Below are 22,654 nucleotides of genomic sequence, written 5' to 3' on the forward strand. Positions count from 1 at the left end.
GCACCCTGGAGGGGGTCGGAACGGGGCTTGCGGCAGATTGGGGAGGGGGCAGGGCACAGCTCAGAGGATGCCCCCCCCCTTCACCCGGCCTCCGGAGTGGGTGTGCGCACGTGTGTGTGTGTTGGAGACGGAGGGAATAGTCCCTGGGCTCTCCAGGAAGGGGGTTGGGGGACGCCTTTAAGCCGAAACCCCGCCCCTCGGTCGTCATGGCAACGCCTCCCCCCGCCCGGGGCTCCCACATTTCAGCAGGTGCCGGAGCCGGAGCTCCCACCACCGCCGCCGCCCGTGCCTCCGGCTCCTCAGCGCCCGTGCTCTCGGCTCTCGCTCCCCCTGGCGGAGCCGGCGCGCCCCGGGGCTCCGCTCCCGGCCCCGCGCGCTCGGCTCCTGGAGGTGCCTCGCCCCTCTCACTCCCACCGCGGCATCTCCCGCCGGCTCTTCTGTCCTGCCGAGCCTCCGGCTAGTCGCCCTTCCACCTGTTTCCCCAGACAGGCAGGATCCCGGTCCCTGCTACGTTCCGGGGGCCATGTCCGGCCTGGGCCCCGGCGGAGGCGATTCAGAGGGCGGACCCCGGCCCCTGTTTTGCAGAAAGGGGGCTCTGAGGCAGAAGGTGGTCCATGAGGTCAAGAGCCACAAGTTCACCGCTCGCTTCTTCAAGCAGCCGACCTTCTGCAGCCACTGCACTGACTTCATATGGTGAGGGAGGGGGCTGAGGCCCCGGGGGATGGGGCCCCTTATTGAGCAGGAACGAGGGGGTTTCGGCCCTGGCTCCTGGCCCCAGGCTGGGCACGGGTTAGGGGCAGGCACTCCTGGGTCAGAGAGAGCGAGGCGGGGGTCCTGGCCTTCCGGGTCCGAAGGAACAGGCTGGGGGCCTGGGCTCCTGAGTCTGAAAGAAGAGGGACACGGACGAAGGGGACAGGATTTCGGGGTCCTGAGAAGAGGAGGCTAGCTGGGGTTCAGACTCCCGGGTCCGACGGGAGGGGGTGGGAGTACTCGGGCCTCCCACGACCTGCAGAGGAGAGGGGGTCCAGCACCCTTTTCTGCACTGACTTCAGATCCTTGACTCTCACAGGGGGATTGGAAAACAGGGTCTGCAATGTCAAGGTAAGAGCAGGGGACCTGGACTCCTGGGACCCTCGGGAGGGTGGAGGCTGGGGACCCGCAGCCTAGGCTGCTTGACACACGTGTTCGCTGGTCCCCAGAGAGGCGCGGGGGAGCCCGGGGCGGGGGGTGTGGCAGAGACATTGCCTGCAGTGGGGGGGGAGCTCTGACGGCGGGGCCACCGCGGAGGTGGCACTGGGGGCCCCTCCCTCGGCCGGCTCCAGGTGGGGACAGATATTTGGAGAATCTGTTGCCATGGGAACAGGGAGATTTGGAAAAGGGGAGCTGAAGGGGGGGCTGGAGATGCAAAGTCAGAGCCCCCCCCACCCCAGGCTGCCATTGCCATGACAACACCACCCGTCCTAGGAAGGGGCAGGCCGGGTGGGGTCACCGATGGGCGGGTGGGGGCTGGGTGGGGCCGGCAGATATGGGGGCCGGGGGGGGGGGGCGAGTCCTAAAGTACCAGCTGCTACTGCTGAGAGCAGAGTGAGTCAGGGAGGGGGGCGGGCCGTCGGCGTCGCCCCCAGACTCACTTCTGCCCAAGTTGATGCTCTTTCTCCGTTCTGTTGAAGGACCTCTCTGTGTCTCCTCCGTTCTAGTCTGCCTGCCTCTTTCTTCACTTTTTAATCTCTGTCCGTGGATCCTGCTTTCTCTCTGTCTCCATTTCTTGCCCTCTCTGTGTCTCCCTCTCTCTCTCTCTCTGTCTCTGCCTCTGTGTCTCTGTCTCCTCTTTGGCTGTGTGTAGGCACTGGGCGCTCTGTGTTTCTCTGTTTCCGTGATTCTCTGCATCTCTGTTTCTCTGTCTGGGTCCACCTTTAGAATCTTTGTCTCTCAGTGTCTCTCTGTCTCTCTCTGCCTGTCAAGGTCTCTTTGATTTTCTCTGTATTGAACCCTATGGAGATCCCTCTCTCCTGGGTTTCTTTCTGTCTGGGTCTCCCCTCTTTCTGATTTTCTGTCCACTGGGGTCTCTCTCTGCTCTGGGTTTCTATGATTTTCGCCTTCAGTCTGCAGTTTTGTGGTTCATCGACGATGCCACGAGTTTGTGACCTTCGAGTGTCCAGGCGCTGGGAAGGGCCCCCAGACGGACGTGAGTGCCCGGACACCCGGTTCTCCCTCCTCAGGCCGAGCCCCCGCCCTCACCCCCTCGGCGTCCGTCCCAATTTCTCCTGCTATTTTTAAGGCTGGGAGGGGAGGGGGGCTGGAGAGATAGGGAGAGCTAGTCTGGCCCAGATTCCCTGCCCTTGGCCTGGAAAGGGGGAATGAGAGGGGACCGAGACTGGCTGGGACCCAGGTGGGGGACAGAGAGGAGGCCTGGTGAGGGGACCTCAGCACTGGAGGAGGTCGGCTGTGATCCAGGAGTCAAGAGATTTAGAAAACAGAAGGATGAGGGGCAGAGAGAGGGACAGAGAGGGAAATTTATGCAAGCACTGAGATCCTGAGATAAGACAGAGAGAGAACGCCCAGAGATGCAGAAAAAAAGAGACCCAGGCAGATTGGGGGAGGGGGGAGAAAGCAAGAGCAGTGGAACAGAGTCAGCAACATGGGAGGAAGAAAAGGGAACCCAGAAAGACTGGGAGAGACAAACTCAGAGACGGAAGGGCAGACACTCAGAAAGGGACACTAGGATAGAAAATGGTAGATACGGGAAACTGCTTAGCAGGTACTGAGAGAAGGAAGCCCAAGAGATCTTGTCATATACATGCACACACATATACGCACTTATAGACGCCCCCTGTGTGTGTGCCGTGCACACACAGACACCCATGTGCACACACACGGATGCATATTAGACCCCTGTGTGCACACACACACACACACAAATTCCCCCATGTTGCACACACATTTGTGCATGCACACATCCCCCATGTACACACACACAGATACAGACAACCATTCTCTCCCTCCTCTCCACCCCCAACATCAAGGGGCTAACAATAACTGTCCACCCTCCATGCCCACCCCTGATCCCTCCTTCACTCTCTGTCTGGCCCTGGGGCTCTTCTCTGTGAGCCTCAGTTTCACCCTCTATAAAGTGGGGTGACCATCTAGTGCTGACCTGGAGAACTTTCCGGCATGATGGAAGCATTCTGTATCTTTGTTGTCCAGCTGCCAACCACCATAGCTAGCCGCCGAGGGACGGAAGTTTAAAATCCTGCTTGGTTTAGTCACTAAGTCGTGTCGGGCTCTTTGCGACCCCCTTGTACTGTAACCCACCAGGCTCCTCTGTCCATGGGATTCTCCAGGCAAGAATATTGCAGTGGGTTGCCATTTTCTTCTCCAAAAAATCCTGCTTAATTTGAATTAATAAATAGCCACCTGTAGGATTTCCCTGATCCAATGGTTGACTCCACACTCCCACTGGAGATGGCGCAGGTTCAATCCCTGGTCAGGGAACTAAGATCCCACATGCCACGCGGAGCAGCCAAAAAAAAAAGAAAGAGCCGCCTATAGTTAGGGCTCCCATGTGGGATAGGCATCAATCTAGACGCCCCCAGGCTTGTTTTGACAGTTTAGTGAAGTCAGGCAGCATGAGACTAGCCCAGGGTTTGACATAGAGTTGGAGACGGTTTTATGGTTAGCAGATGGAGAAAGAGGCGGATTGAGAAAGAGAGAGAGCACACCACGGAAGTCCACGAGGCATTTTGCCAGCTTGTCAGGTCAAGAAAACTGAAGTTTAGAGGATATGACTTCCGAGAACATAGGTTGAGCTCCACTGTCTCCCAGCACCTGTATGTATTATTTGCTGCCTTCACCTGTCCACCTCCACCACCACCAAACACTCCCATCTGATTTACCCAGGGCTCATTGCATGCATTTAACAGGGATCTTGTATCTAGCGTAAGAATGAATCTTCTCAACAGCTTAGAAAGTTAGGTATTGTTCCTGTCCCCATCTAACGGAGGCTCTTGGGCCAGGACACCTGGGCTTGAGTCCCACCTGCACCGCGTGTTGGTTCTGTGACCTTCCAGAAGTTAATTTACCTCTCTGTTAATTTACAGACAGTTCCTTGTCTGTAAAATGGGGTTTAATAACCACGCCCTTATCTGATAGAATTGTTTTAAGGACTGAATGAGCCAACTCCTTGGGTATGAATACCTGGTATGTAGCAAAAGGCAAAATACTAATTTTTATCATTGTAAAATTGTTACTATTCTCGGTGAGGAAACAAAGGGAAATAGTGTGGACAAGGCCTTTCCTCTGTATCTGGCTTTCTTTTTTCTCTGTGAAGCATTAAGCTTTTATTCTTGTCAGCAACACAGATCAAGGGCTTAAGAAGTGCTCAGGGCTCAAGATGCATGATTGCATTCCATTTGCACAAGAACCCTTTCAGGGAGGGCTCATGGTCCCATTTGATGGGGAGGCTCCCTGAATTTCTCAAAAGGGTGGTGTGAGGGAAGATCACACAGCTGGGTCGTGGGCAGAGTCAAAATCTGAACCCTAATCTTCCTAATCGGAACACCAATACTGTCTCCTTTTTTAATAGCTACTTTCACCCTGAGAATAACCTCAGCAGCTCCCATGTCAGGTACCCTGCTGGGAATTTTCAGCCACAGCATCTCATTTCATGTGGCAGGAACACTGGGAGCTCGGGTCAGCTGAAGGTCTTTAGAGGTTCAGAGCATGCAACTGCCAACCCCTTTCCCCACCCTAGTACAATTCAATCCCCACTAAACTTCAAAATAAAATCCTAAGAAGATCTTGAATGTTCACCCTATAAAACTCTTGCAGTGCACTCATAGAAAATCGAATCTGGGTCTCCTGCATTGCAGGCAGATTCTTTACCATGTGAGCCACCAGGGAAGCTCCAAAGTGTTCGTCACTCATTTGTGTCTGACTCTTTCCAACCCCATGCACTGTAGCCCACCAGGCTCCTCTGTCCATGGAACTCTCCAGACAAAAATACTGGAGTGGATACCCATTCCTATCTCCAAGGGATCTCTCCCACCCCTAAATCAAACCCAGGTTTGATTTGCACTGCAGGCAGACTCTTTACCATTGGAGCCACCAAGGAAGCCTGCTTAGAAAAATGCAAATATCAAATTATTTCATACTCAGACATTGCTGAGGGTGGAAGGAGGAATGCTTTTCCTGGTGTCTTAAATTCCTGCTTAATTGGAATTGAGCTATAAGCACTGCTTCAAGAGATAGATTGTTTATTTCCATTGGGCAGATCAAGACACTGAGGCTCAAAATTGGGCATGTATCTGAAATCACACAACTGGGAAATGGCCCAGCTCTTGATTAAACCCAGGGCTACGTGGGGACTGCAATCAAATCGCTAGTAATAACCATGGCCGTGATGATAGTAGTAACACTACCAAGCACATTTAAGCAGACCCTGCTGTGTGGTTTACACTTAATCTTTGGGATGCCTGGGCCCTAAAACTGAGAGGGCATAGTCTGCATCCCACAAGGGGCTCAGAGAAGGCTGGTCATCATTGAGCAGACATTGAAAGAAGCTGACCATGAATAATCCAGGGTTCATGGTGGCCCACACGTCCTCAGAGAACAGCTTGTGGAAGACCATGGGGTAGGGACTGTGGGATCTTGGAAGCCTCCACTTCCTTCAGATTCTTCCCATATTCCACCTTGTTGGTACAACCTTCCTTGATCACTCTATTTCACATTTCAATCCCCCCTGCATCCCTAATAATGTGCATTCCCTGCTCCATCTTTGTCCAGAGTACCTATGTCCATACCTCATACTATATATTCTAAGATTTTTTAATGGGGACTATTTGTTAAAGTCTTTATGGAATTTTGTCACAATATTGCTTCTGTCTTGTGTTTTGATTTTTTGGCCCCAAGGCATGTGGGTCTTAGCTCCCCCACCAGGGATGGAACAGGTACCCCCTGCACTGGAAGGCAGAGTCTTAACCACTGCACCACCAGGGAAGGCCCTATATATTTTATTTGTCGTGTTCATTTTCTGTCTCCCTCTACTAGAAAGTAAAGTCCACACGGACTGCAGTTTTTATTGGCTTTGCTCAGGGGCTGGGTCGTCGCACCAAGAAAGTGCCAGGCACACAGTAGGTGCTCCATAAATACTGGAGAGTGAATGAGTGAGGCGGAAGAGCAGGAAGCCTGGGAGAGCAGGGCTGAAGAGGAAGAGCGGTGGGGGGGGGGGGGGGGGGGGCGGTGCGTGCTTGTTCAGGACCCTCTCTGGCCCGCATTCTGACCGACTCCTTCCGACCGCCGCCCACACCAGGATCCCCGGAACAAGCACAAGTTCCGTCTGCACAGCTACAGCAGCCCCACCTTCTGCGACCACTGTGGCTCCCTGCTCTACGGGCTGGTGCACCAGGGCATGAAGTGTTCTTGTGAGTCTGCGAACCCAGCGCTTCGCGGCCCCTGCAAAGGCGCAGAGTCTGGGTCTCGAGTAACGCGCGTGGTGGTGGGGGGAGCGTGAAGGAGGGGAAGTGGGGTCTGGAGTTAAAGGCGGGACCCACAGTCCCACCTCCCAGTTCTGTCCCCCCGCCACCAGGCTGCGAGATGAACGTGCACCGGCGCTGTGTGCGCAGCGTGCCCTCTCTGTGCGGCGTGGACCACACAGAGCGCCGGGGCCGCCTGCAGCTGGAGATCCGGGCGCCCACTTCCGATGAGATCCACGTTACGGGTGAGACCCCGCCTCCTAGCCTGGCCCCGCCCCTTTCATCCCAGGGACTGGGTCGAGTCCACCTGAGCTGCCCGCCCACTCTCACCGACCCAGGAAAGCCACGCCCCCTCACAAAGGTCACGCCCACACTGCTGACCCCGCCTGCACAGGCTGAGCCACCCGGCCATGCCCTTTTCTGCTCGAGGCCCCTGGTCTCCAGCCTTGCCTCTCGTGACGGCTGTTGTAGGCATCAAGGTCCTGGGGGTGGAGGCGGGTGCGGACGAGCGAAGAACTGGTCCCAAGTGAGGTTCCGATTTACTACATGGCTTCCCAAGTAGCACAGGAGACATAAGAGCCCCGGGTTCCATCCCTGGGTTGAGAAGATTCCCTGGAGGAGGGCATGGCAACCCACTCCAGTATTCTTGTCTGGAGAAACTCATGGACAGAGGAGCCTGGCGGGCTACAGTCCATGGGGTCGCAGAGTCGGACATGACTGAAGTGATTTAGCATGCACGCACTGGTGATATGGCCAGGATCCTAAGGGAGCCAGGGGCTTTGGATTTGATTTCTGGGTCACTGGCTGGGGAGAGGGCTTCATGCCCCATCTTCTGGGTACTGGAGAAGTAAAAGATTTTTTAAAAAAAGAAAGAAAGAAAAGCAAACAAAAAACATGGGTCATGGAAGAGGAAGTTGAGAGATTGGAAGTCGTGATTGCTGGCTGGGGGAAGGCTCCAGGGCCTCTCCCTGGATCTTAACCCCATCTGCCCTCCTTCACCTACCCCCTCAGTTGGCGAGGCCCGGAACCTCATCCCAATGGACCCCAACGGTCTCTCCGATCCCTATGTGAAGCTGAAGCTCATCCCAGACCCTCGGAATTTGACCAAACAGAAGACCCGCACGGTGAAAGCTACGCTAAACCCTGTGTGGAACGAGACCTTTGTGTTGTGAGTCTCGGCTGCAGGGGAGGCCCGGTGATGACTAACAGAGAACGGTCTGAGAGTCCTAGTGGCCCACAAGACTACAGAGAGCAGGTGTTAGGATAGGAGGAGCCCCGCAAAGGGAGAAGAAGGCGGTGGGAGGAGAAAATGAAGTGACTGAGGAAGAGGGATGGAGACACAGAAGGTGACCGTTTTAGAGCTAAGACAGAGATCAGAGAGATTACACAGACCCTGAGACTCAGAGGAAGAAACATAAACCCAGGGAGAGACACAGACGGCATGGGGCGGGGTGTGATAGGTGGGCGGCAGGAAGAGAAAGAGAAGCCAACTGAGAGAAAGACAGAAGGACGGTTCTGGAGGGAGAATAGGAGAGATCCGGAGAGAAAAGCCCAGAGGCAGAGATGCGAAAGACCAGGGAGGGGGGCTGAGAGAGCCGTCTAGGTTGACTTCGAGCCCAGGCGGGGACAGGGACCCTCTTTGGGAGGACTAGGGGTGGGAAGACACTCCGCAGAGCGGAAAGAGGCCCCAGCTCAGGAGGTTTGCCGGCTCCTCCAGCATCGAGGATAAGGAGGTCGGGGAGCCACGAGCTGGCCCCTCACTGCACCCGGCTCTCCCCGCAGCAACCTGAAGCCGGGGGACGTGGAGCGCCGGCTCAGCGTGGAGGTGTGGGACTGGGACCGGACCTCCCGAAACGACTTCATGGGCGCCATGTCCTTCGGCGTCTCGGAGCTGCTCAAGGCGCCGGTGGACGGCTGGTGAGGGGCGGGCGGGGGCGGGGCTCGGCGCCGACACCCGCGCCTCCATCCCCGGGGCTGTGGTCTCTCTCCGCCCGGACGCCATCGTCTCGGCCTCCCTGGGCTGTTTTATCCTTTTCCCCCCCCCCCCCCGTACCTCTCTTCTTATCTCACTCTTTCTTTCGCTATCTCCGTCTCTCCATCTCTTACTCCCTTTTGATGTCTCTGCCTCTCCCTTGGGTGCCCGGCCCCCGTGCCCCATCCGTCTTCCCAACCTCCCCCCTCCCTCCCGCTCTGGTCTCCGTCTGCATGTCAGGTACAAGTTACTGAACCAGGAGGAGGGCGAGTATTACAATGTGCCGGTGGCTGACGCCGACAACTGCAACCTCCTCCAGAAGTTCGAGGTACCCAGACCCCGACTTCCCCAGCCCCCCACCCCCCAGGGAGCGCAACCTCCCACAGTTCAGAGCTGGCCTTCCCCAGACTCCATCACTGCTTGCCCACTGATCCGGGGACGAAAATTCCCAGAAGACCCTGGAGTTCTTTCTGCTTTTCTAAGGGAGTGCTGGGAATTAGAATTCCCATCCATCCCCAGGACTTCCCAGGTGGCGCTAGTGGTAAAGAACCCTCCTGCCAATGCAGGAAACACAGGAGAGGCGGGTTCAATTCTGGGTCGGGAAGATCCCCTGGAGGACATGGCAACCAACGCCAGTACTCTTGCCTGGAGAACCCCATGGACAGAAGAGCCTGGTGGGCTACAGTCCATTGGGTCGCTAAGAGTCGGACCCGACTGAGCAACTAACAGGCACACACATCCATCCCCATGGCTTGGGGATCTCTCCCCTGCTTTAGGGCCATCGCCTACCCCTCCCAGGAGGCTCTGACTCTGACTTTCTTCTCTCTCAGGCCTGTAACTACCCCCTGGAACTATACGAGGTGAGAAGAAAAGCCAGAGGCTTGGGTTGGAGGCAGCTTCAGTCCTGTGGTCTGTATCTCATCCCTCTCATATCTGTCTGCATTTCCACATGTGTGGGTGGAACGCATACCATTCCTAGGTCTTGTATTTGCTGAGTAATTGGAGTGCTCTGGAGGTCAGTCTGACCCTCAGGCAACTCCCCAAGGTAGGGACAGCATCACAGATTCCTTAGATTCAAGGGCCCACAGTCCTGAGGCTCTAGGGCCCTGTAGCTATCAATTCTGGGTCCCGTGTTTCTGGCATTCCATGGTCTGTGGGGCCTGGCTCTGGAATTCTGTGGTCTGTCATTCTGGGCCTGTGGTTCTCGGATTCTGTGGCTACACTTCTGTTTCTTCCTGGCACTGAAGGAGGAGCAGAGCTCTAGGGGATGTAGGTCCAAAACAGGGTTCTCTCTGCCACCTCCACCTCCCAAGGCAAGTGTATTTATGCTGATCGCGTTGCAGTCTTCAGCGTTACTATTGTTGGGGGATGGTAGGAGGAACACAGCTGATGGGAGGATCCTGGTAACCCTGCTGCTACTGGTACCCTTGGGGAGCTTCCATCGTGCCCTGACTCCCCTCTGGGCTGAATCAACCTTGGGGAGCAAAGGTCAGGATCTTACCAAGGCCTTACCCAGCCTCCCCACCCCCCCAGCTCCCCACCCCACTGCGCTCCTCTCCATGAGGTGGCCAGTAGCATCTGTCATTCCACCCTGTAAAGGTTCAGGAAAGGGGCTCCCGCAGACCCAGGCCCTTCTCTGTTCCTGACTTTGTGGGTGTGTCCCCCCTCAAGTGGCCCCTAAGGACCCTCTCTTGTTGGGTGAGGACCGTGCAGGGCCACCCCCAGAACAGCATCAGCCTGTGAACTGGAAAAGCCAAAGGCGTCTGAGGAATTCCCAAGGGCGCAGCCGCAAGAGCTGTGGTGTATCTGGGGGACTTTTGGTTTCACAGGTTTCCTGCCCAGGACAATCCCTGGGTCGGGAAGAGAAGATCCCCTGGAGGAGGAAACAGCAACCCACTCCAGTATTCTTGCCTGGAGAATCCCATGGACAGAGAAGGCCTGGCGGGCTACAGTCCCTGGGGTCACAAGAGTCGGACACGACTTAGCGACTAAGCTACCAGGGCACCCAGGAAGCACAAGGTTAACCCAGTCTGGCAGGGGCCGGAGGAGGTGATCAGGGAGGACTTTCCTGAGGAAGGGACATCTGAATTGCTCTTTGAGTTTTTCTGTCCATTTCTCACTGTGGCCTTTCTCTCCTCCATTGGTTTTTGGTGTTGTTTTTTTTTTTTTTTTCACTTCCTGAACACCTATTTCCTGAAGTTTTACGTAAGTCATGCCCTATTCTGGGAGTAGAATCAGGCCATTCCCTGGGGAGCTCCTCTTTCAATGAAAGTTACAGATAGAGAAGGAATGTATTTGATCATGGAGATGGCCTCCGGCACTGGGGAGTCCTAAACCTCTGGCAAGACTTGAGCAAGTCAGAGAAAAACTTCATCAACAGGAAGTACAGGATTCCCTGGGTAAAGGAGAAGGACAGATTTCCAGGCCAAGGAAGGAACAGGTGCTCTCTCTCTCTCTCTTCCCTGGTTGCTCAGACAGTAAAGAATCTGCCTTGCAGCACAGGGGATGTAGGTTGACCCCTGGGTGGGAAAGATTCCCTGGAGAAGAGAAGGGCAAACCCACTCCAGTATTCTTGCCTGCAGAATTCCATGGACAGAGAAGTCTGGCAGGCTACAGTCCATGGGGTCCCAAAGAATCGGCTATGACTGAGCAACTAACACTTTCACTCTGGCATTGCTTCTTTCAAAACAACATATTTTTACTTGAGCCCTCTGTGTGCCAGTCATGGTTCTAATCACTGGGGATATAGCAGCAAACAAGAAGAGAGGGGGGAAAAAGTACACTCCTGCTCTCCTGGGAGGAAGACATTAAACAAAATAAAGGTGCTGGTGATCCTGTTAGACGATGATGAATGACAATGGAGAAAAACAAGCGCTAAAGATAGAGAGTGCTGTTCACTGATATTTTACAGTAAGCAGGGAAGACTTCACCGAGAAAGTGATCACTGGGCAAAGATGGAAAGGAGATGAAATAGTAAGCCGTAAGGATGGCAGAGAGCCTTCCCAGTGGAGGGAAGGTCACATGCAAAGGCCCTGAGGTGGGAGTAAGCCAGCAATGTCTGGGTTCAATCCCTAGTCAGGGAACTAGATCCCATGTGCCGCAGCTAAGACCTAGTGCACCTAAATAAGTTCATTTTTTAAGTAATTAAATAGACCAAGTGAGATGGGAGGCCACTAAGGTGGCCCAAGATGGTTTTGATTTGGACAAGAGGACTGCCTCTGTGTCGAGAGCTGACAGTAGGAGGAGGAAGAAGGCATCGGGGAGGTCCAGAGGTGAGTTCCTGGCAGCTTGGCCCAGGGAGGCAATTATGGTAAGCGTGTGCAGGTTCTGGATGTGCTCTGAAGTTAGAAGTACTGGACCTGCATTCAGCACTCGACTCCAGACCCAAGCCACCTGCTGGGTGATGGTGGAGAAGCACAAAGGAGGGAGACACAGTCTCTGGCATTAATGAGTTTTGATTTCTGGCTCTGCTTTTTACCTGCTGTGTGACTTTGGGCAAGTTACTTACCTTCTCTAAAATGGGAGATCGGGTGGTGGTGCTGATGGGGAGGATTGATGGCATATAGTAAGCTGTCTAAGTGCTAGCTGAATACCAAACTCTCCAGGCAAGCGTACTGAGTCTCTTCGGTCATGTCCGACGCTTTGAGACTGAAGCCTGCCAGGCTCTTATGTCCATGGGATTTCCCAGGCAAGAATCCTGGAGTGGGTTGCCATGCCCTCCTCCAGGGGATCTTCCCGACCCAGGGATTGAAGTCACATCTCTGATGTCTCCTGCATTGTCAGGCAGGTTCTTTACCACTAGTGCCGCCTGGGAAGTCCACTGTTAACCGTTCAGTCATGTCCAACTCTTTGCGAACCCAGGGACTGTAGCTTGCCAGCCCCTTCTGTCCATGAGATTCTCCAGGCAAGAATACTGGAGTGGGTTGCCATTTCCTTCTTTAGGGGATCTTCCTGACCCAGGGATCAAACCCAGGTCTCCTACATTGTAGGCAGAGTCTTTACTCTCTGAGCCACAAAGAAAGCCCAATAAAACCTGCAGGCTATGGGAAGTCAGAAAAAGTCCCTAAACCAAAGATGGGTGTGGAAACAGCATTTCTTCTCTCTCCATCTTTCCATTTCTGTCTCTCTCCCCTTCTCTTTTTTCCCTGGATGCTATCTCTCTGAGGGGCACCCCCTTACCCCCTTCCGGGGTCTGACTAGCTCTGCATGTCTTCCCTTTCTCACAGAGGGTGCGGACGGGTCCCTCTTCGTCTCCCATCCCCTCCCCATCCCCCAGTCCCACCGACTCCAAGCGCTGTTTCTTCGGGGCCAGCCCTGGACGATTACACATCTCCGACTTCAGCTTCCTCATGGTTCTAGGAAAAGGCAGTTTTGGGAAGGTTGGATTCCTGGGGCTCTGGGGGAGGGGTCGGGTTTCTTAGAGATGAAATCAGGGTTGGGGCGGGGGAAACTAGGCTTCTGAGCCCCAAAGATGGTTTGATGGGGCCTCTGAGTTCCTGGAGAGGAGAGGCCTAAAGATAGGGATACTTGCCCTGAAGGAGTGGCTGGCCACGTCAGGGCACCTGGTCCCCCGTGAGTGAGAGGGAGGACCCGGGATTCTGTTTCTTTGTCTCCTTGAAAGGGAAGGCTAGGGACCAGCGCTCTGGGTTCCCAAGATGGACTAGGCCTCTGTCCCTAGGTGATGCTGGCCGAGCGCCGGGGCTCCGATGAGCTCTACGCCATCAAGATCCTGAAGAAAGACGTGATCGTCCAGGATGACGACGTGGACTGCACCCTGGTGGAGAAACGCGTGCTGGCTCTGGGGGGCCGAGGCCCGGGAGGCCGGCCGCACTTCCTCACCCAGCTTCACTCCACCTTCCAGACCCCGGTGCGAAAGGATGGGGCCCCAGGCTGGCTCAGGGGCCCTGCCTCATCTCCACTCCACCCCACCCCACCCCCACCCCCGCCCCGCCCCGCCCCGCCCCGCCCCGCAACCCCTCAGATACATTCAGCATTGGATTTGAGAGTCTGAGTTTGGCGGAGGGCAGAAGACCTCAGTGGACTCTGAAGGGGCGTGGCCGGCTCCTCAGTGGGTGTGGCCAGCACGCAGGGGGCTTGGAGGGCGTGGCCAGAGCACCGGGAGCCTGAGTGGGCGTGGCCTGAACTCCCTAGGTGTTGAATGGGTGTTTCTGGAGTACTGGGTTCTGGAGTAAAGGAGTGCGTGGAGAACGTCTCCTGAGTGAGCTTGCCTACAACTGGGCTCTGCGTGGTGAGGCTGTCACTCGTGGGTTCTTAGTTAAGGAGTCATCAGAAATAAGGCGTTTCCGAAGACTGAAATGGGACAACAAGTCAGAACTGTCAGAGGTTAGAGAGGGCGTGACTCTACTTTGAAGAGCTCTGAGTGGGCGTAGCCAGCTTCCTGGATTTTTTTTTTTTTTTAAATTAGTATTGGGAATTCCCTTCTGGTCTAGTGGTTAGTACTCCATACTTCCACTGCAGGGGGCCTGGGTTCGATCCCTGGTTGGGGAATTAAGATCCCCACAAGCCGGCAAGGTGCAGCCAAAAATTAAAAAGTAATTTAAAAATTAGTATCATTCACAAGTGAAGCCTGAACAGCTTTGGTCCCTAGCAGGTGGCCAAGACTGGATGTGTGAGTGAGTGGATATGGAAAGAGGTTTCAGTTTTCCTGAGATTTCAAGCAAATGGTGGACCTCAATCTTAAATCCTGGGAAGGGAGGAGGGGAACACCCAACAGTTCAGAGTAACAGAGGATGGAGTGAGTGGAGACAGTTGCTCTGGATTTCTAATTGCATGGGCCCAGAGCCTTCTACGTTGGTCTGGAGTGGGCAGGAATGGACGTTTCCCTCCCCTGGTGGGCGTGCCCTTGCCTCTAAGCCCCCGTCCACCCCCTCCCCAGGATCGCCTGTATTTTGTGATGGAGTATGTCACCGGGGGCGACTTGATGTACCACATTCAACAGCTGGGCAAGTTTAAGGAACCCCACGCAGCGTAAGTCTTGGCCAAGAGAGGAGGGTGGGGGGAAAGCGAAAGGGAGCGGTGTCCCCCCTCTGGCCTCCTGACCCCGCCCCCTGTCCCCTCCTCCAGGTTCTACGCTGCAGAAATTGCCATCGGCCTCTTCTTCCTCCATAACCAGGGCATTATCTATCGGTGAGCAGCCCTGGGCTTTCAGTGGAGGGAATCGGACCCCCTAGAAGGGAAGGGATTCAAATTTCACGGCTCCAGGCTGTTGAACTCTCTTCCCTTCCTGCAATTCCTACCCACTGCACCCCAACCCACCCACAGGGACCTGAAACTGGACAACGTGATGCTGGATGCCGAAGGACACATCAAAATCACTGACTTCGGCATGTGTAAGGAGAACGTCTTTCCTGGGAGTACCACTCGCACCTTCTGCGGGACCCCGGACTACATAGCCCCTGAGGTAACCCCACCTCCGCCGCTCTTAGCGCTCTCCATGCTCGCTGCGTGGATATGCCTGGGAGGCTAGTGTTCGTAATGTGGGGAACTGACCCCGGGGTCTTCACGGGAGTCATGGACTGTTCCAACCCTGTGAGTGTTGTAAGTGTGCAGGGCTGGGTCTCTAAATAGGCAAAGTGGGCAGGACTTGTGGCTGAATGTTCCGAAAGAGCAGGACCCCCTTTAGGGATTCTGGAGAACAGGACCTATTATTGGACCGTTCTAAGAAGCTGGGGGAAGAGTCCCAGTGTACTCTGAGGGGGTGGGGCCCATCCCACTAGAACATTAGGCTTGTGGAGGCTGTCCCCTGAATATTTCAAGTGGGCAAGTATCTGCTCTTTGTTGGGGAGGTGGGGCTAATGATCTGACTGAATATAAGCAGACCCTAACCCTCCTTGGGAGAGGTGGGGTTGATGGTGCTGTCCTTGATCTTTCCTGGTGACTCTGTGCTACTGCCTGAGTAACCAGTGCCAATGGTTTCAAAACATAGCTGCTGATCAGCATCACCTGGGAAGATTTTGAAAAATACACACACCTTCCCGCCTCTGACTCTGGTCTGTTGTGGCTGGAATTCTTCAGGGCTGGCAACAACTATCTTTAAGCAATCAAGAATCTGGTATGTGTCCAGATTTAAGACTCTCTGGACTCTGAAGTTCTGTGCTGTGCACCTGACATTGTAAGGAGAGAGTTCAGTTATCTAGATATTCTAGAGGGTGGGTGGAACTTGCAACTTAGTGCTTAGCTCATCTTTATATTGGAACCAAAGGAATGTTCTGAGTAGGTAGAATCTGCTTCTCAAATGTTCCAAAGGATGGAGCCAAAGCGTTCTGAGTGGGAAAAGTTTGTGCTGAAAGCATTTAAAGTTGGGTAGGGTTTCCAGGTGGTGAAGCTAGAGGGGCCCACGTTTTCTTAAAGCACAATGACCGTTGCTCACCTTCCTCCCTCTCTTGCTAGATCATTGCCTACCAACCCTATGGGAAGTCTGTGGATTGGTGGTCCTTTGGGGTTCTGCTCTACGAGATGTTGGCGGGACAGGTAAGGGACGCTGGGGAGAGGCTGGTTTGGCTAATGGCAACACAGAAGGGGTGCCACCTGTTACATGGCCTGTCTCAGGAGGAGCAGGTCAGGAAGGGTTGTCTTTAGGCTGAGTGTAGGAAGCTGTGGGGACGTCCGTCAAATAGAAGAGAGCTCTCCATGGTTCTGAAACATTAACTTCCCACAGGCTGGGGGGTTCTTCCCCCTTTTTGTGTCTTGGACCCCTTTCTCAGAACAATGCTTTTAAATACATGAAATAAGACAATAGCATTATGGAAGAAGTCAATCATATTGAAATCTGGCTATCAAAATGTTAAAGGCTTAATTGAATCTAATTTAATCAAGTAAATAAATTTAACTGTGTATGGTTGTCTAAGGGTATTAGAATATGGACTTATATGTGACTTCCTACTAATGCATTAAATGGTATTAAATAGCAATATCTCACAGGAATAGGAAGTAAGTAGGAAGGCCTGTCAGTAATTTTAAAGTAGAGATGACTGGTTTTGTTTTTTTTGTTTTTTTGAGATATCTGCAACTCTTATATGATAAGAAAATATCGATGATTTCCATCAGTGATAAAGTCACATCTACTACTGCTGGGGTTTCTTTCCTACATTTATAAGGCTGAATTTCAATTTTAGATTCCAAAAAATAAGGATGCATGTTTTTTTCCTATCCAAATTCAAGGACGCCCCACTCAGTTGTAGAAACAGACTCCCTAGACCCCACATTAGAATCTTTGTCTGGATACTGCTTTTCCAAATCCGAGAAGACTGGAGGCCACTCATCCAGCCAAGAAAGTGCTTTTACAGTTTTTTCCTGCAGTTTTTCTCTCTTCTATTTAAATAACACATTGCCTAATTAACACCTTGCTGATTTACGTAGCAGATAAAGAGAGACAGAGCAGCAAAGAGGTGCAGAGAGCTGAAGCATCTGAGATAGAAAACAAGAGCCTCTGAAAGTGGGAAAGACATAGCTTTAGCGGTCTGGTCACGTTCTTCTCTAGCAATTCGGGACCCCCCCACCCCAGGGCGGGCTCTGCTTGTGGTGGGCAGTGAGGGCAGAAAGGTGGGGCCAGGTAGTCAGGCCTCTGACTCTTTAACGCCTTTACTTTCTTAGCCCCCCTTTGATGGAGAAGACGAGGAGGAGCTGTTTCAAGCCATCATGGAACAAACTGTCACCTACCCCAAGTCGCTTTCCCGGGAAGCTGTGGCCATCTGCAAGGGGGTGAGAGCCCCCTGACTTCCAGATTCTCCAGGCCCAGCACCTACACGCCCCACAGCTGCCATCCAGGACTGCCCACGCAGTGTCTCTGCACATTAGGAAAAGGCTCCCACTCCTCAAGTTGGTTTACTTCCATCTGCTGAAAAAGTTTATATAGCACACTGATCTTGTTAGAATAATCACATCCTGCCTTGCTGCCCCAGGCAGTCCAAGGGCGGCCTCTACCCTGTCCTGTGTTTCCCCCCTGCCCCCCAGCTCGGGGCAGGCAGCGCTGAGCCGAGCGGGTCAGTCGAACCTAACTCCTGCCATTTTTCCTCCGGTGGGATCTGTGGCAAGTCACCAAAACTCTGGGAGCCACCGTCTCCTCCTCCGGGGTTGTGGTGTTAAGGCAGGAGAAGGAGCCTAGCCTACAGCAATTGTTAGCAGGCTTCTGCTTCGAGCTCCTGTCTCCACGTCTCTCTGACCACGTCTCTCTCTCTCGGCTTTTGTCCCATTCCTCTGCCTCCATCTGCACATGATGGGGCTTTCTGTGTCATTGCCTTGGTTTTTTTTCTTTTTCTGTGTCCTTCGGGATCTCTGTTCACCTTTTCCATCTTCGTCCTCCTCTTTCTGGGTCTCTATTACCTTCTCACCAACCCCCCTTCACACACACACACACACAATCCTCCTTCTGGGTCTCTCTCATCTTCTTTTTCTGGGTCTCCATCTTCCCCTTTCTCTGAGTCTCCTCCTTCATATGGGGTCTTCATCCCTCTCTCTGGGTGCTTGTTTCCTGGGTCTCCACCCTCCTCTCTTTGTGGGCTTCCGTCTCCCCCACTCCTTCCCATCTTCTCCCTTCTCTCTTCTCCTACCTCCTCCTCCCTTCTCTGTTCTCCCCGCTGAGTCTTTCCCTCTTTCTGGGTCTCTGTTCCCCCTTTTCTCTGGGTCTTCTCTCTTCCACCTTCTCCTTCTCTGCCACTTTCCCTCTGAGATGTTTTCCCCGATCGTCTTCCTCTCTTTCTGGGTTCTCTGCCGCTCACACCTTCACATCCTGATCTTGCTCCTTTCTTTGTCTGTCCCTGGGTCTCTGGGTTTGAGTTTCATTTACCCCATCTCATTTATCCCCCCTTCTCCTCTTTCTCTCTTCCTCTCTTCACCCCCTCATCTCTGCACCACGCCCTCCCCCCACTGTTGGTTCTTCTCTTTCTGGATCTCCGTGCTTGTCTCTCCCTATTCCTCCTTCCTCATCTTCCCCCCCACCCCCGTCTTTCTCTGGGCCTCCTTGTCTGGGACTCTGTCTGTCTGTCCGTCTCTCTCTGTGTTCCCTGCAGTTCCTCACCAAGCACCCGGCCAAGCGCCTGGGCTCGGGCCCCGATGGAGAACCCACCATCCGCGCTCACGGCTTTTTCCGCTGGATCGACTGGGACAGGCTGGAACGATTAGAGATCGCGCCTCCGTTCAGACCCCGCCCGGTCAGTCCCCTCCCGGGAACACCATGCTGGCCCCTAAGAGGGTGGACCAGCCACGCGTTCCGACGCTTCACGTTTCCCTCCCGGTGTTTTCCACAGTGTGGCCGCAGCGGCGAGAACTTCGACAAGTTCTTCACTCGGGCGGCGCCGGCGCTGACACCCCCTGACCGCCTGGTTCTGGCCAGCATCGACCAGGCTGAGTTCCAGGGCTTCACCTATGTCAACCCGGATTTCGTGCACCCGGATGCCCGCAGCCCCATCAGCCCAACGCCTGTGCCAGTCATGTAATCCCACCTGCCGCCACCGGGCGTCCCCACGGCTCCCTCCTCCGCCCCGGCTTTGGCCCTCGCCTCACCATGCCACCCCCCTTTCCAATTCTAGATCTGGCTCCCCAGCGTTCTGGCCTCTGCCCCGCCCCCCGGGTTCTAGCCGCCCCGCCCAAGCGTTCCTGGCATTCCGCACTCCCAATACAATCTCTAGAGTCTTACCGTGTGCTAGATTCTGCTGCTGTTGAGCCCTAGATTCTGACCTGCCTGAGCGTCCTGGACTCTGTTCCATCAACTTACAGAACTGCCAACACCATCCCAATTCTCCTTTTTTTGTTTTGTTTTGTTTTTCCTTCTTCTTCTTCCTGGGAAATAGTCTCATGGGGTGGGCTGTTCTAGACTAGGATTCCAGAACATCCCCCCACCTCCGAGGCCCCTCCCACCTCCGCTCCAGTTCCAGAGTAAGTGGGAGGCTGTGCCCCCTTGCTCCAGTGCCCCTGTTCTGCGCTCTAGGGATTCCTGGGACATACGGAAGATATTCCCCGCCCCTGTTCTCTGTCAGCTTTTGTCCCAGGCTCCCCCACCCCTAGACCCATCACCGCATGGCTCCTCCAGTCCTGCTCGGAACACCACCTCTACCCAAATGCCTGCCACTCTCGGGACTCTCCGTGCCCCCTCTTCCGCCCAGCCACAGCTGCTGGAGAATAAATTTGGGATGCTGATGCTCAAGTGTTTGGATGTTTTTCTTCTAAACTTGGAGAATGAAGGGGGATGGAGGTGGGACAATGACTGTACATAGAAACACACACACACACATACAGAGGCTGAGTAGAGGCTGCAGAGAGAGAGGAGGGAAACGCAGAGACCCATAAAGTGAGAGAAGATACCCACAGCATGACAGCAAACAGCAAAGACCCAGAGAAAGCAGAGACACAAAGAGAGGACCAAAGTGGACATGTGAGGGAAGAGGCAGTTGTACGTACAGACAACTGAGCGTGTCAGGCAGAGATCGGGAGCACAGAGACACAAGCACGCACCCATTTGCCCAGAGCAAGGTAAAGCTCCCAGGCACACACAGGACACGCTGAGACCCGGAGGCCGGGAAGTCGGAAGAGGGAGGAGGAAAGGCAGCCCTGTCATTAAGAGACCTTACGACAAAGAAACTTGTGAGCTTAAGGAGCCGCGACGTGAGGCGAAGGGCCGACGGACGCACCCTGCGGGCGTCTTTCCCTTGACCCACTTGCGAGTGAGGGGGCGTGGAGAGGACAGTCCCAATAGACTACACTTCCCAGCAGACCCTGTGGCAGACCCTCCCCCCAGGCGCGGCCCCCGCCGCCGCCAGGACTGATGGGAAGTGTAGTTCCTGGATGGGGACAGGCCCGTGGAACGGTGTGCTTCTGTCTGCGTTTGGAGGGGACTGAGCCCCAAAGCTTCACAGGCTCCCTCTGGGAGCTCCGGCGTCTCCTCGTCCCCGCAGACTCCTGGGTTCCCGAGACTCGGTCTAGCTGGATGCTGGGGCTCCCCCTGTCTCCCCCCCCCCCCAGCACAGCCACAGGACCCCCATCCGTGCCCGCGGCCCCCAACCCTTGCTTCGACCCTCGGCGGGCGGCCTGCCCCTTTAAGAGTGGCCCCGCTGACATCACGGCGGGGGTGCGGGGGTGCTGGCCCGGCTCCCGGCTCCGCGGCGGCTGCAGGACGCGGCTCCGCTCTGCGCCCGCCCGCTGCTCAGGGGACCCCCGGCCCGGGACGCCCCCTCCCGTCTCCTCCAGCCGCCCAGACCCCAGGCTGCGCCCCCACGCCTGGCCAGAGCCCCAGTCTTCTCAAGGGACCCCCAGGACCACCCCTGCTGTCTATCCGTCTCAGGGTCTCTCCTCTCTTTTTCTGCCCCTCTCTCTTTCTCTCCCTCCCTGTCTCTCTCTCTCTCTCTCTACCTCAAGGTCTCTGGGTCTCAGCATCTCTCCGCCCAAAGGCCTTTGACAGTCTACCTGTCTCTCTCTCTGTGACCTCTCCACTTCTGGAGCCCAGAATCTCTGAGCCTGGGGGAAGAGGGGGCCTGCCTAGATCCGATTTCTGCCTCTCCATCTCTCTGTCTCTTCCAGGCCATCTCTGTGTCTCTTCTAGTCTCCAGACCCGGGAGTCTCAGAATTTCATAGTCTCCGGGTCTCAGTTCTGGGCAGACTCTCTGCCTCCCCGTGCGCCCCTGCCCCTCTCCGGCTCCCCTGCCTCTGTTTCTATTCTCTCTCGTTCCCTGCCTCCCCCATTCTCAAGGCCCATCTCCCTCCCTCCCCGCATCCAATCCCCCCTCCTCCTTTCCTGCCCCTCCCCTCCTCCGCAGTAGCCAATGAGCGACCGCCAGTCCCAGCTCCCGGCGTCGTCCGCCGAGTGAGGCCGCGGGCGCGGGGGGTGGGGGGTGGGAGGCCGGGAGGGGGCCGGGACGCCGGGCTCCGGGGCGGGGGCGGGGGGCGCGGGCACCGGCGACCCCGGTGGCGGCGGCGGCCGGGGGAAGCCGCGGGGCCGGTCATGCGGCTGCGGGGCCCGCGGCCCGGAGCGTCCGCCAAGCCCTGAGCGAGGTGAGCGCGAGGGGAGAGTCCGGGAACCAGGTTGGGGGCGGGGAGCGGTCCTCCTGAGGCCACCGGGGGTCTGGACTAAACGGGGCTGAGTAGCTCCTGGGGGTGAGATGCCGGCAATCGGACGCCCGAGTTCGGGGGGCAATGGGCGATGGAGGGACGTTTAGGCCTGAGGAACCCGGGGGTACGAGGTCCGAGGGTCCCAGAACGGGGCAACCATACTCTCAGTGTCCGAACCTCTGAGGCCGTGGGCACGGGAGAGGGTGCGGGCTGGATCCGCGAGGGAGGCGGTCCTGGATGAGGGGGGAGGGCCCGGGCCCGGTAAGGGCCGGCCGTGAGTCTGAGAAGGGGTCCCCGGAAAGAGATCTACCCAGGATTGAGGGCCTATGGAGTTTGGACTTAGGGCTTGGAGAATGGGGACCCCCGGGGATCCAAAAGCCTATATCCAGGAAAGGCGGGGATAAAGAAGGATAAGACGGAGGCTTTGGGCCTGGGGAAGGAGGGGGGGTCCCAAAGGAGGAAGGGTTGGCGGTTGGAGGAGAATGAGGAGATCTGGGCGGGCTGCTAAGAGTGTGGAGGAACCGGGCGAGGAAGGAGGGGCACCCCAAAACGGGAGTGAGAAGGGTGCCGGTGGGCCACGTCCCAGCCGTCTGGATCGGAGGAGCCAGTGGGGGGAGCTGAGGTCAGCTACCTGGGACGGAGGCAGCCCGGGAGACAGGGGTTCTGACGCTGGTTTCTGAGATGAGCGGACAGGAAGGCAAGCAGGCAGCTGGCAGTCAAGCCCTGGAGCCATGGGCCGGGGGATGGGAGCAAGCAGGGGTCCGGAGCTCTGCCAGTCTCAGACTCCTGAATCCCTCAGGAGGTGGGGAGCCGGGCAGGTGGGGTGGAGGCCCTAGAGGCTGGGGTTGAGGGGCGGGGGCGCCCAGGCAGGGATGAAGGTCGTCTCAAGCTCCAGGATTCTTATTGAGGTGGTGTCAAGTTTCCAGAATTTCAATTTCAAGGCTCCAAGAATTCTGGTCAAAGAGAGTGGGGACTCAAGTCCTGGCCGCTTGTTGGTGGAGCGGGGGAGTGCTGGTTAGGGGTCTTAACAGTCACTGTTAAAAAGGTGATGGAGATCGTGGTATTCAGGTAGGTTGAGGGCTCCGGTTGAGAAAAGATGGGGATCCCAGTTTGAGTCCCCCAAACCATGAGACTATGTGGTTTAGGGAGAAGT

At 55.6% G+C, this 22,654-nt stretch overlaps 1 protein-coding gene across 1 annotated transcript; it reads left to right on the plus strand.

Moving 5' to 3' along the window:
• The first annotated feature begins 206 nt into the window (after positions 1-206).
• On the plus strand, positions 207-19,603 carry PRKCG (protein kinase C gamma). The gene is made up of 18 exons (XM_055551233.1): positions 207-390; positions 486-693; positions 2,110-2,185; positions 6,308-6,419; positions 6,584-6,715; positions 7,482-7,638; positions 8,253-8,387; positions 8,683-8,770; positions 9,273-9,302; positions 12,669-12,821; positions 13,121-13,309; positions 14,339-14,430; positions 14,527-14,589; positions 14,725-14,863; positions 15,853-15,933; positions 17,056-17,163; positions 18,471-18,611; positions 18,708-19,603. Exons 1-18 carry the CDS (start codon positions 207-209, stop codon positions 18,894-18,896), a joined length of 2,277 nt encoding a protein of 758 aa, XP_055407208.1. The 3' UTR covers positions 18,897-19,603.
• Positions 19,604-22,654: the final 3,051 nt, after the last annotated feature.

This window comes from Bubalus kerabau, chromosome 17 (assembly GCF_029407905.1).
Source record: "Bubalus kerabau isolate K-KA32 ecotype Philippines breed swamp buffalo chromosome 17, PCC_UOA_SB_1v2, whole genome shotgun sequence".
Classification (NCBI taxonomy): domain Eukaryota; kingdom Metazoa; phylum Chordata; class Mammalia; order Artiodactyla; family Bovidae; genus Bubalus; species Bubalus kerabau.

Coding starts and splice junctions, on each gene's coding strand:
- PRKCG (XM_055551233.1), top strand. CDS start 207: ATGGCAACGCCTCCCCCCGCCCGGGGCTCCCACATTTCAGCAGGTGCC. Junction 391..485: donor CGCGCGCTCGGCTCCTGGAG/GTGCCTCGCCCC, acceptor CTGTTTCCCCAG/ACAGGCAGGATCCCGGTCCC. Junction 7,639..8,252: donor TGGAACGAGACCTTTGTGTT/GTGAGTCTCGGC, acceptor CTCTCCCCGCAG/CAACCTGAAGCCGGGGGACG.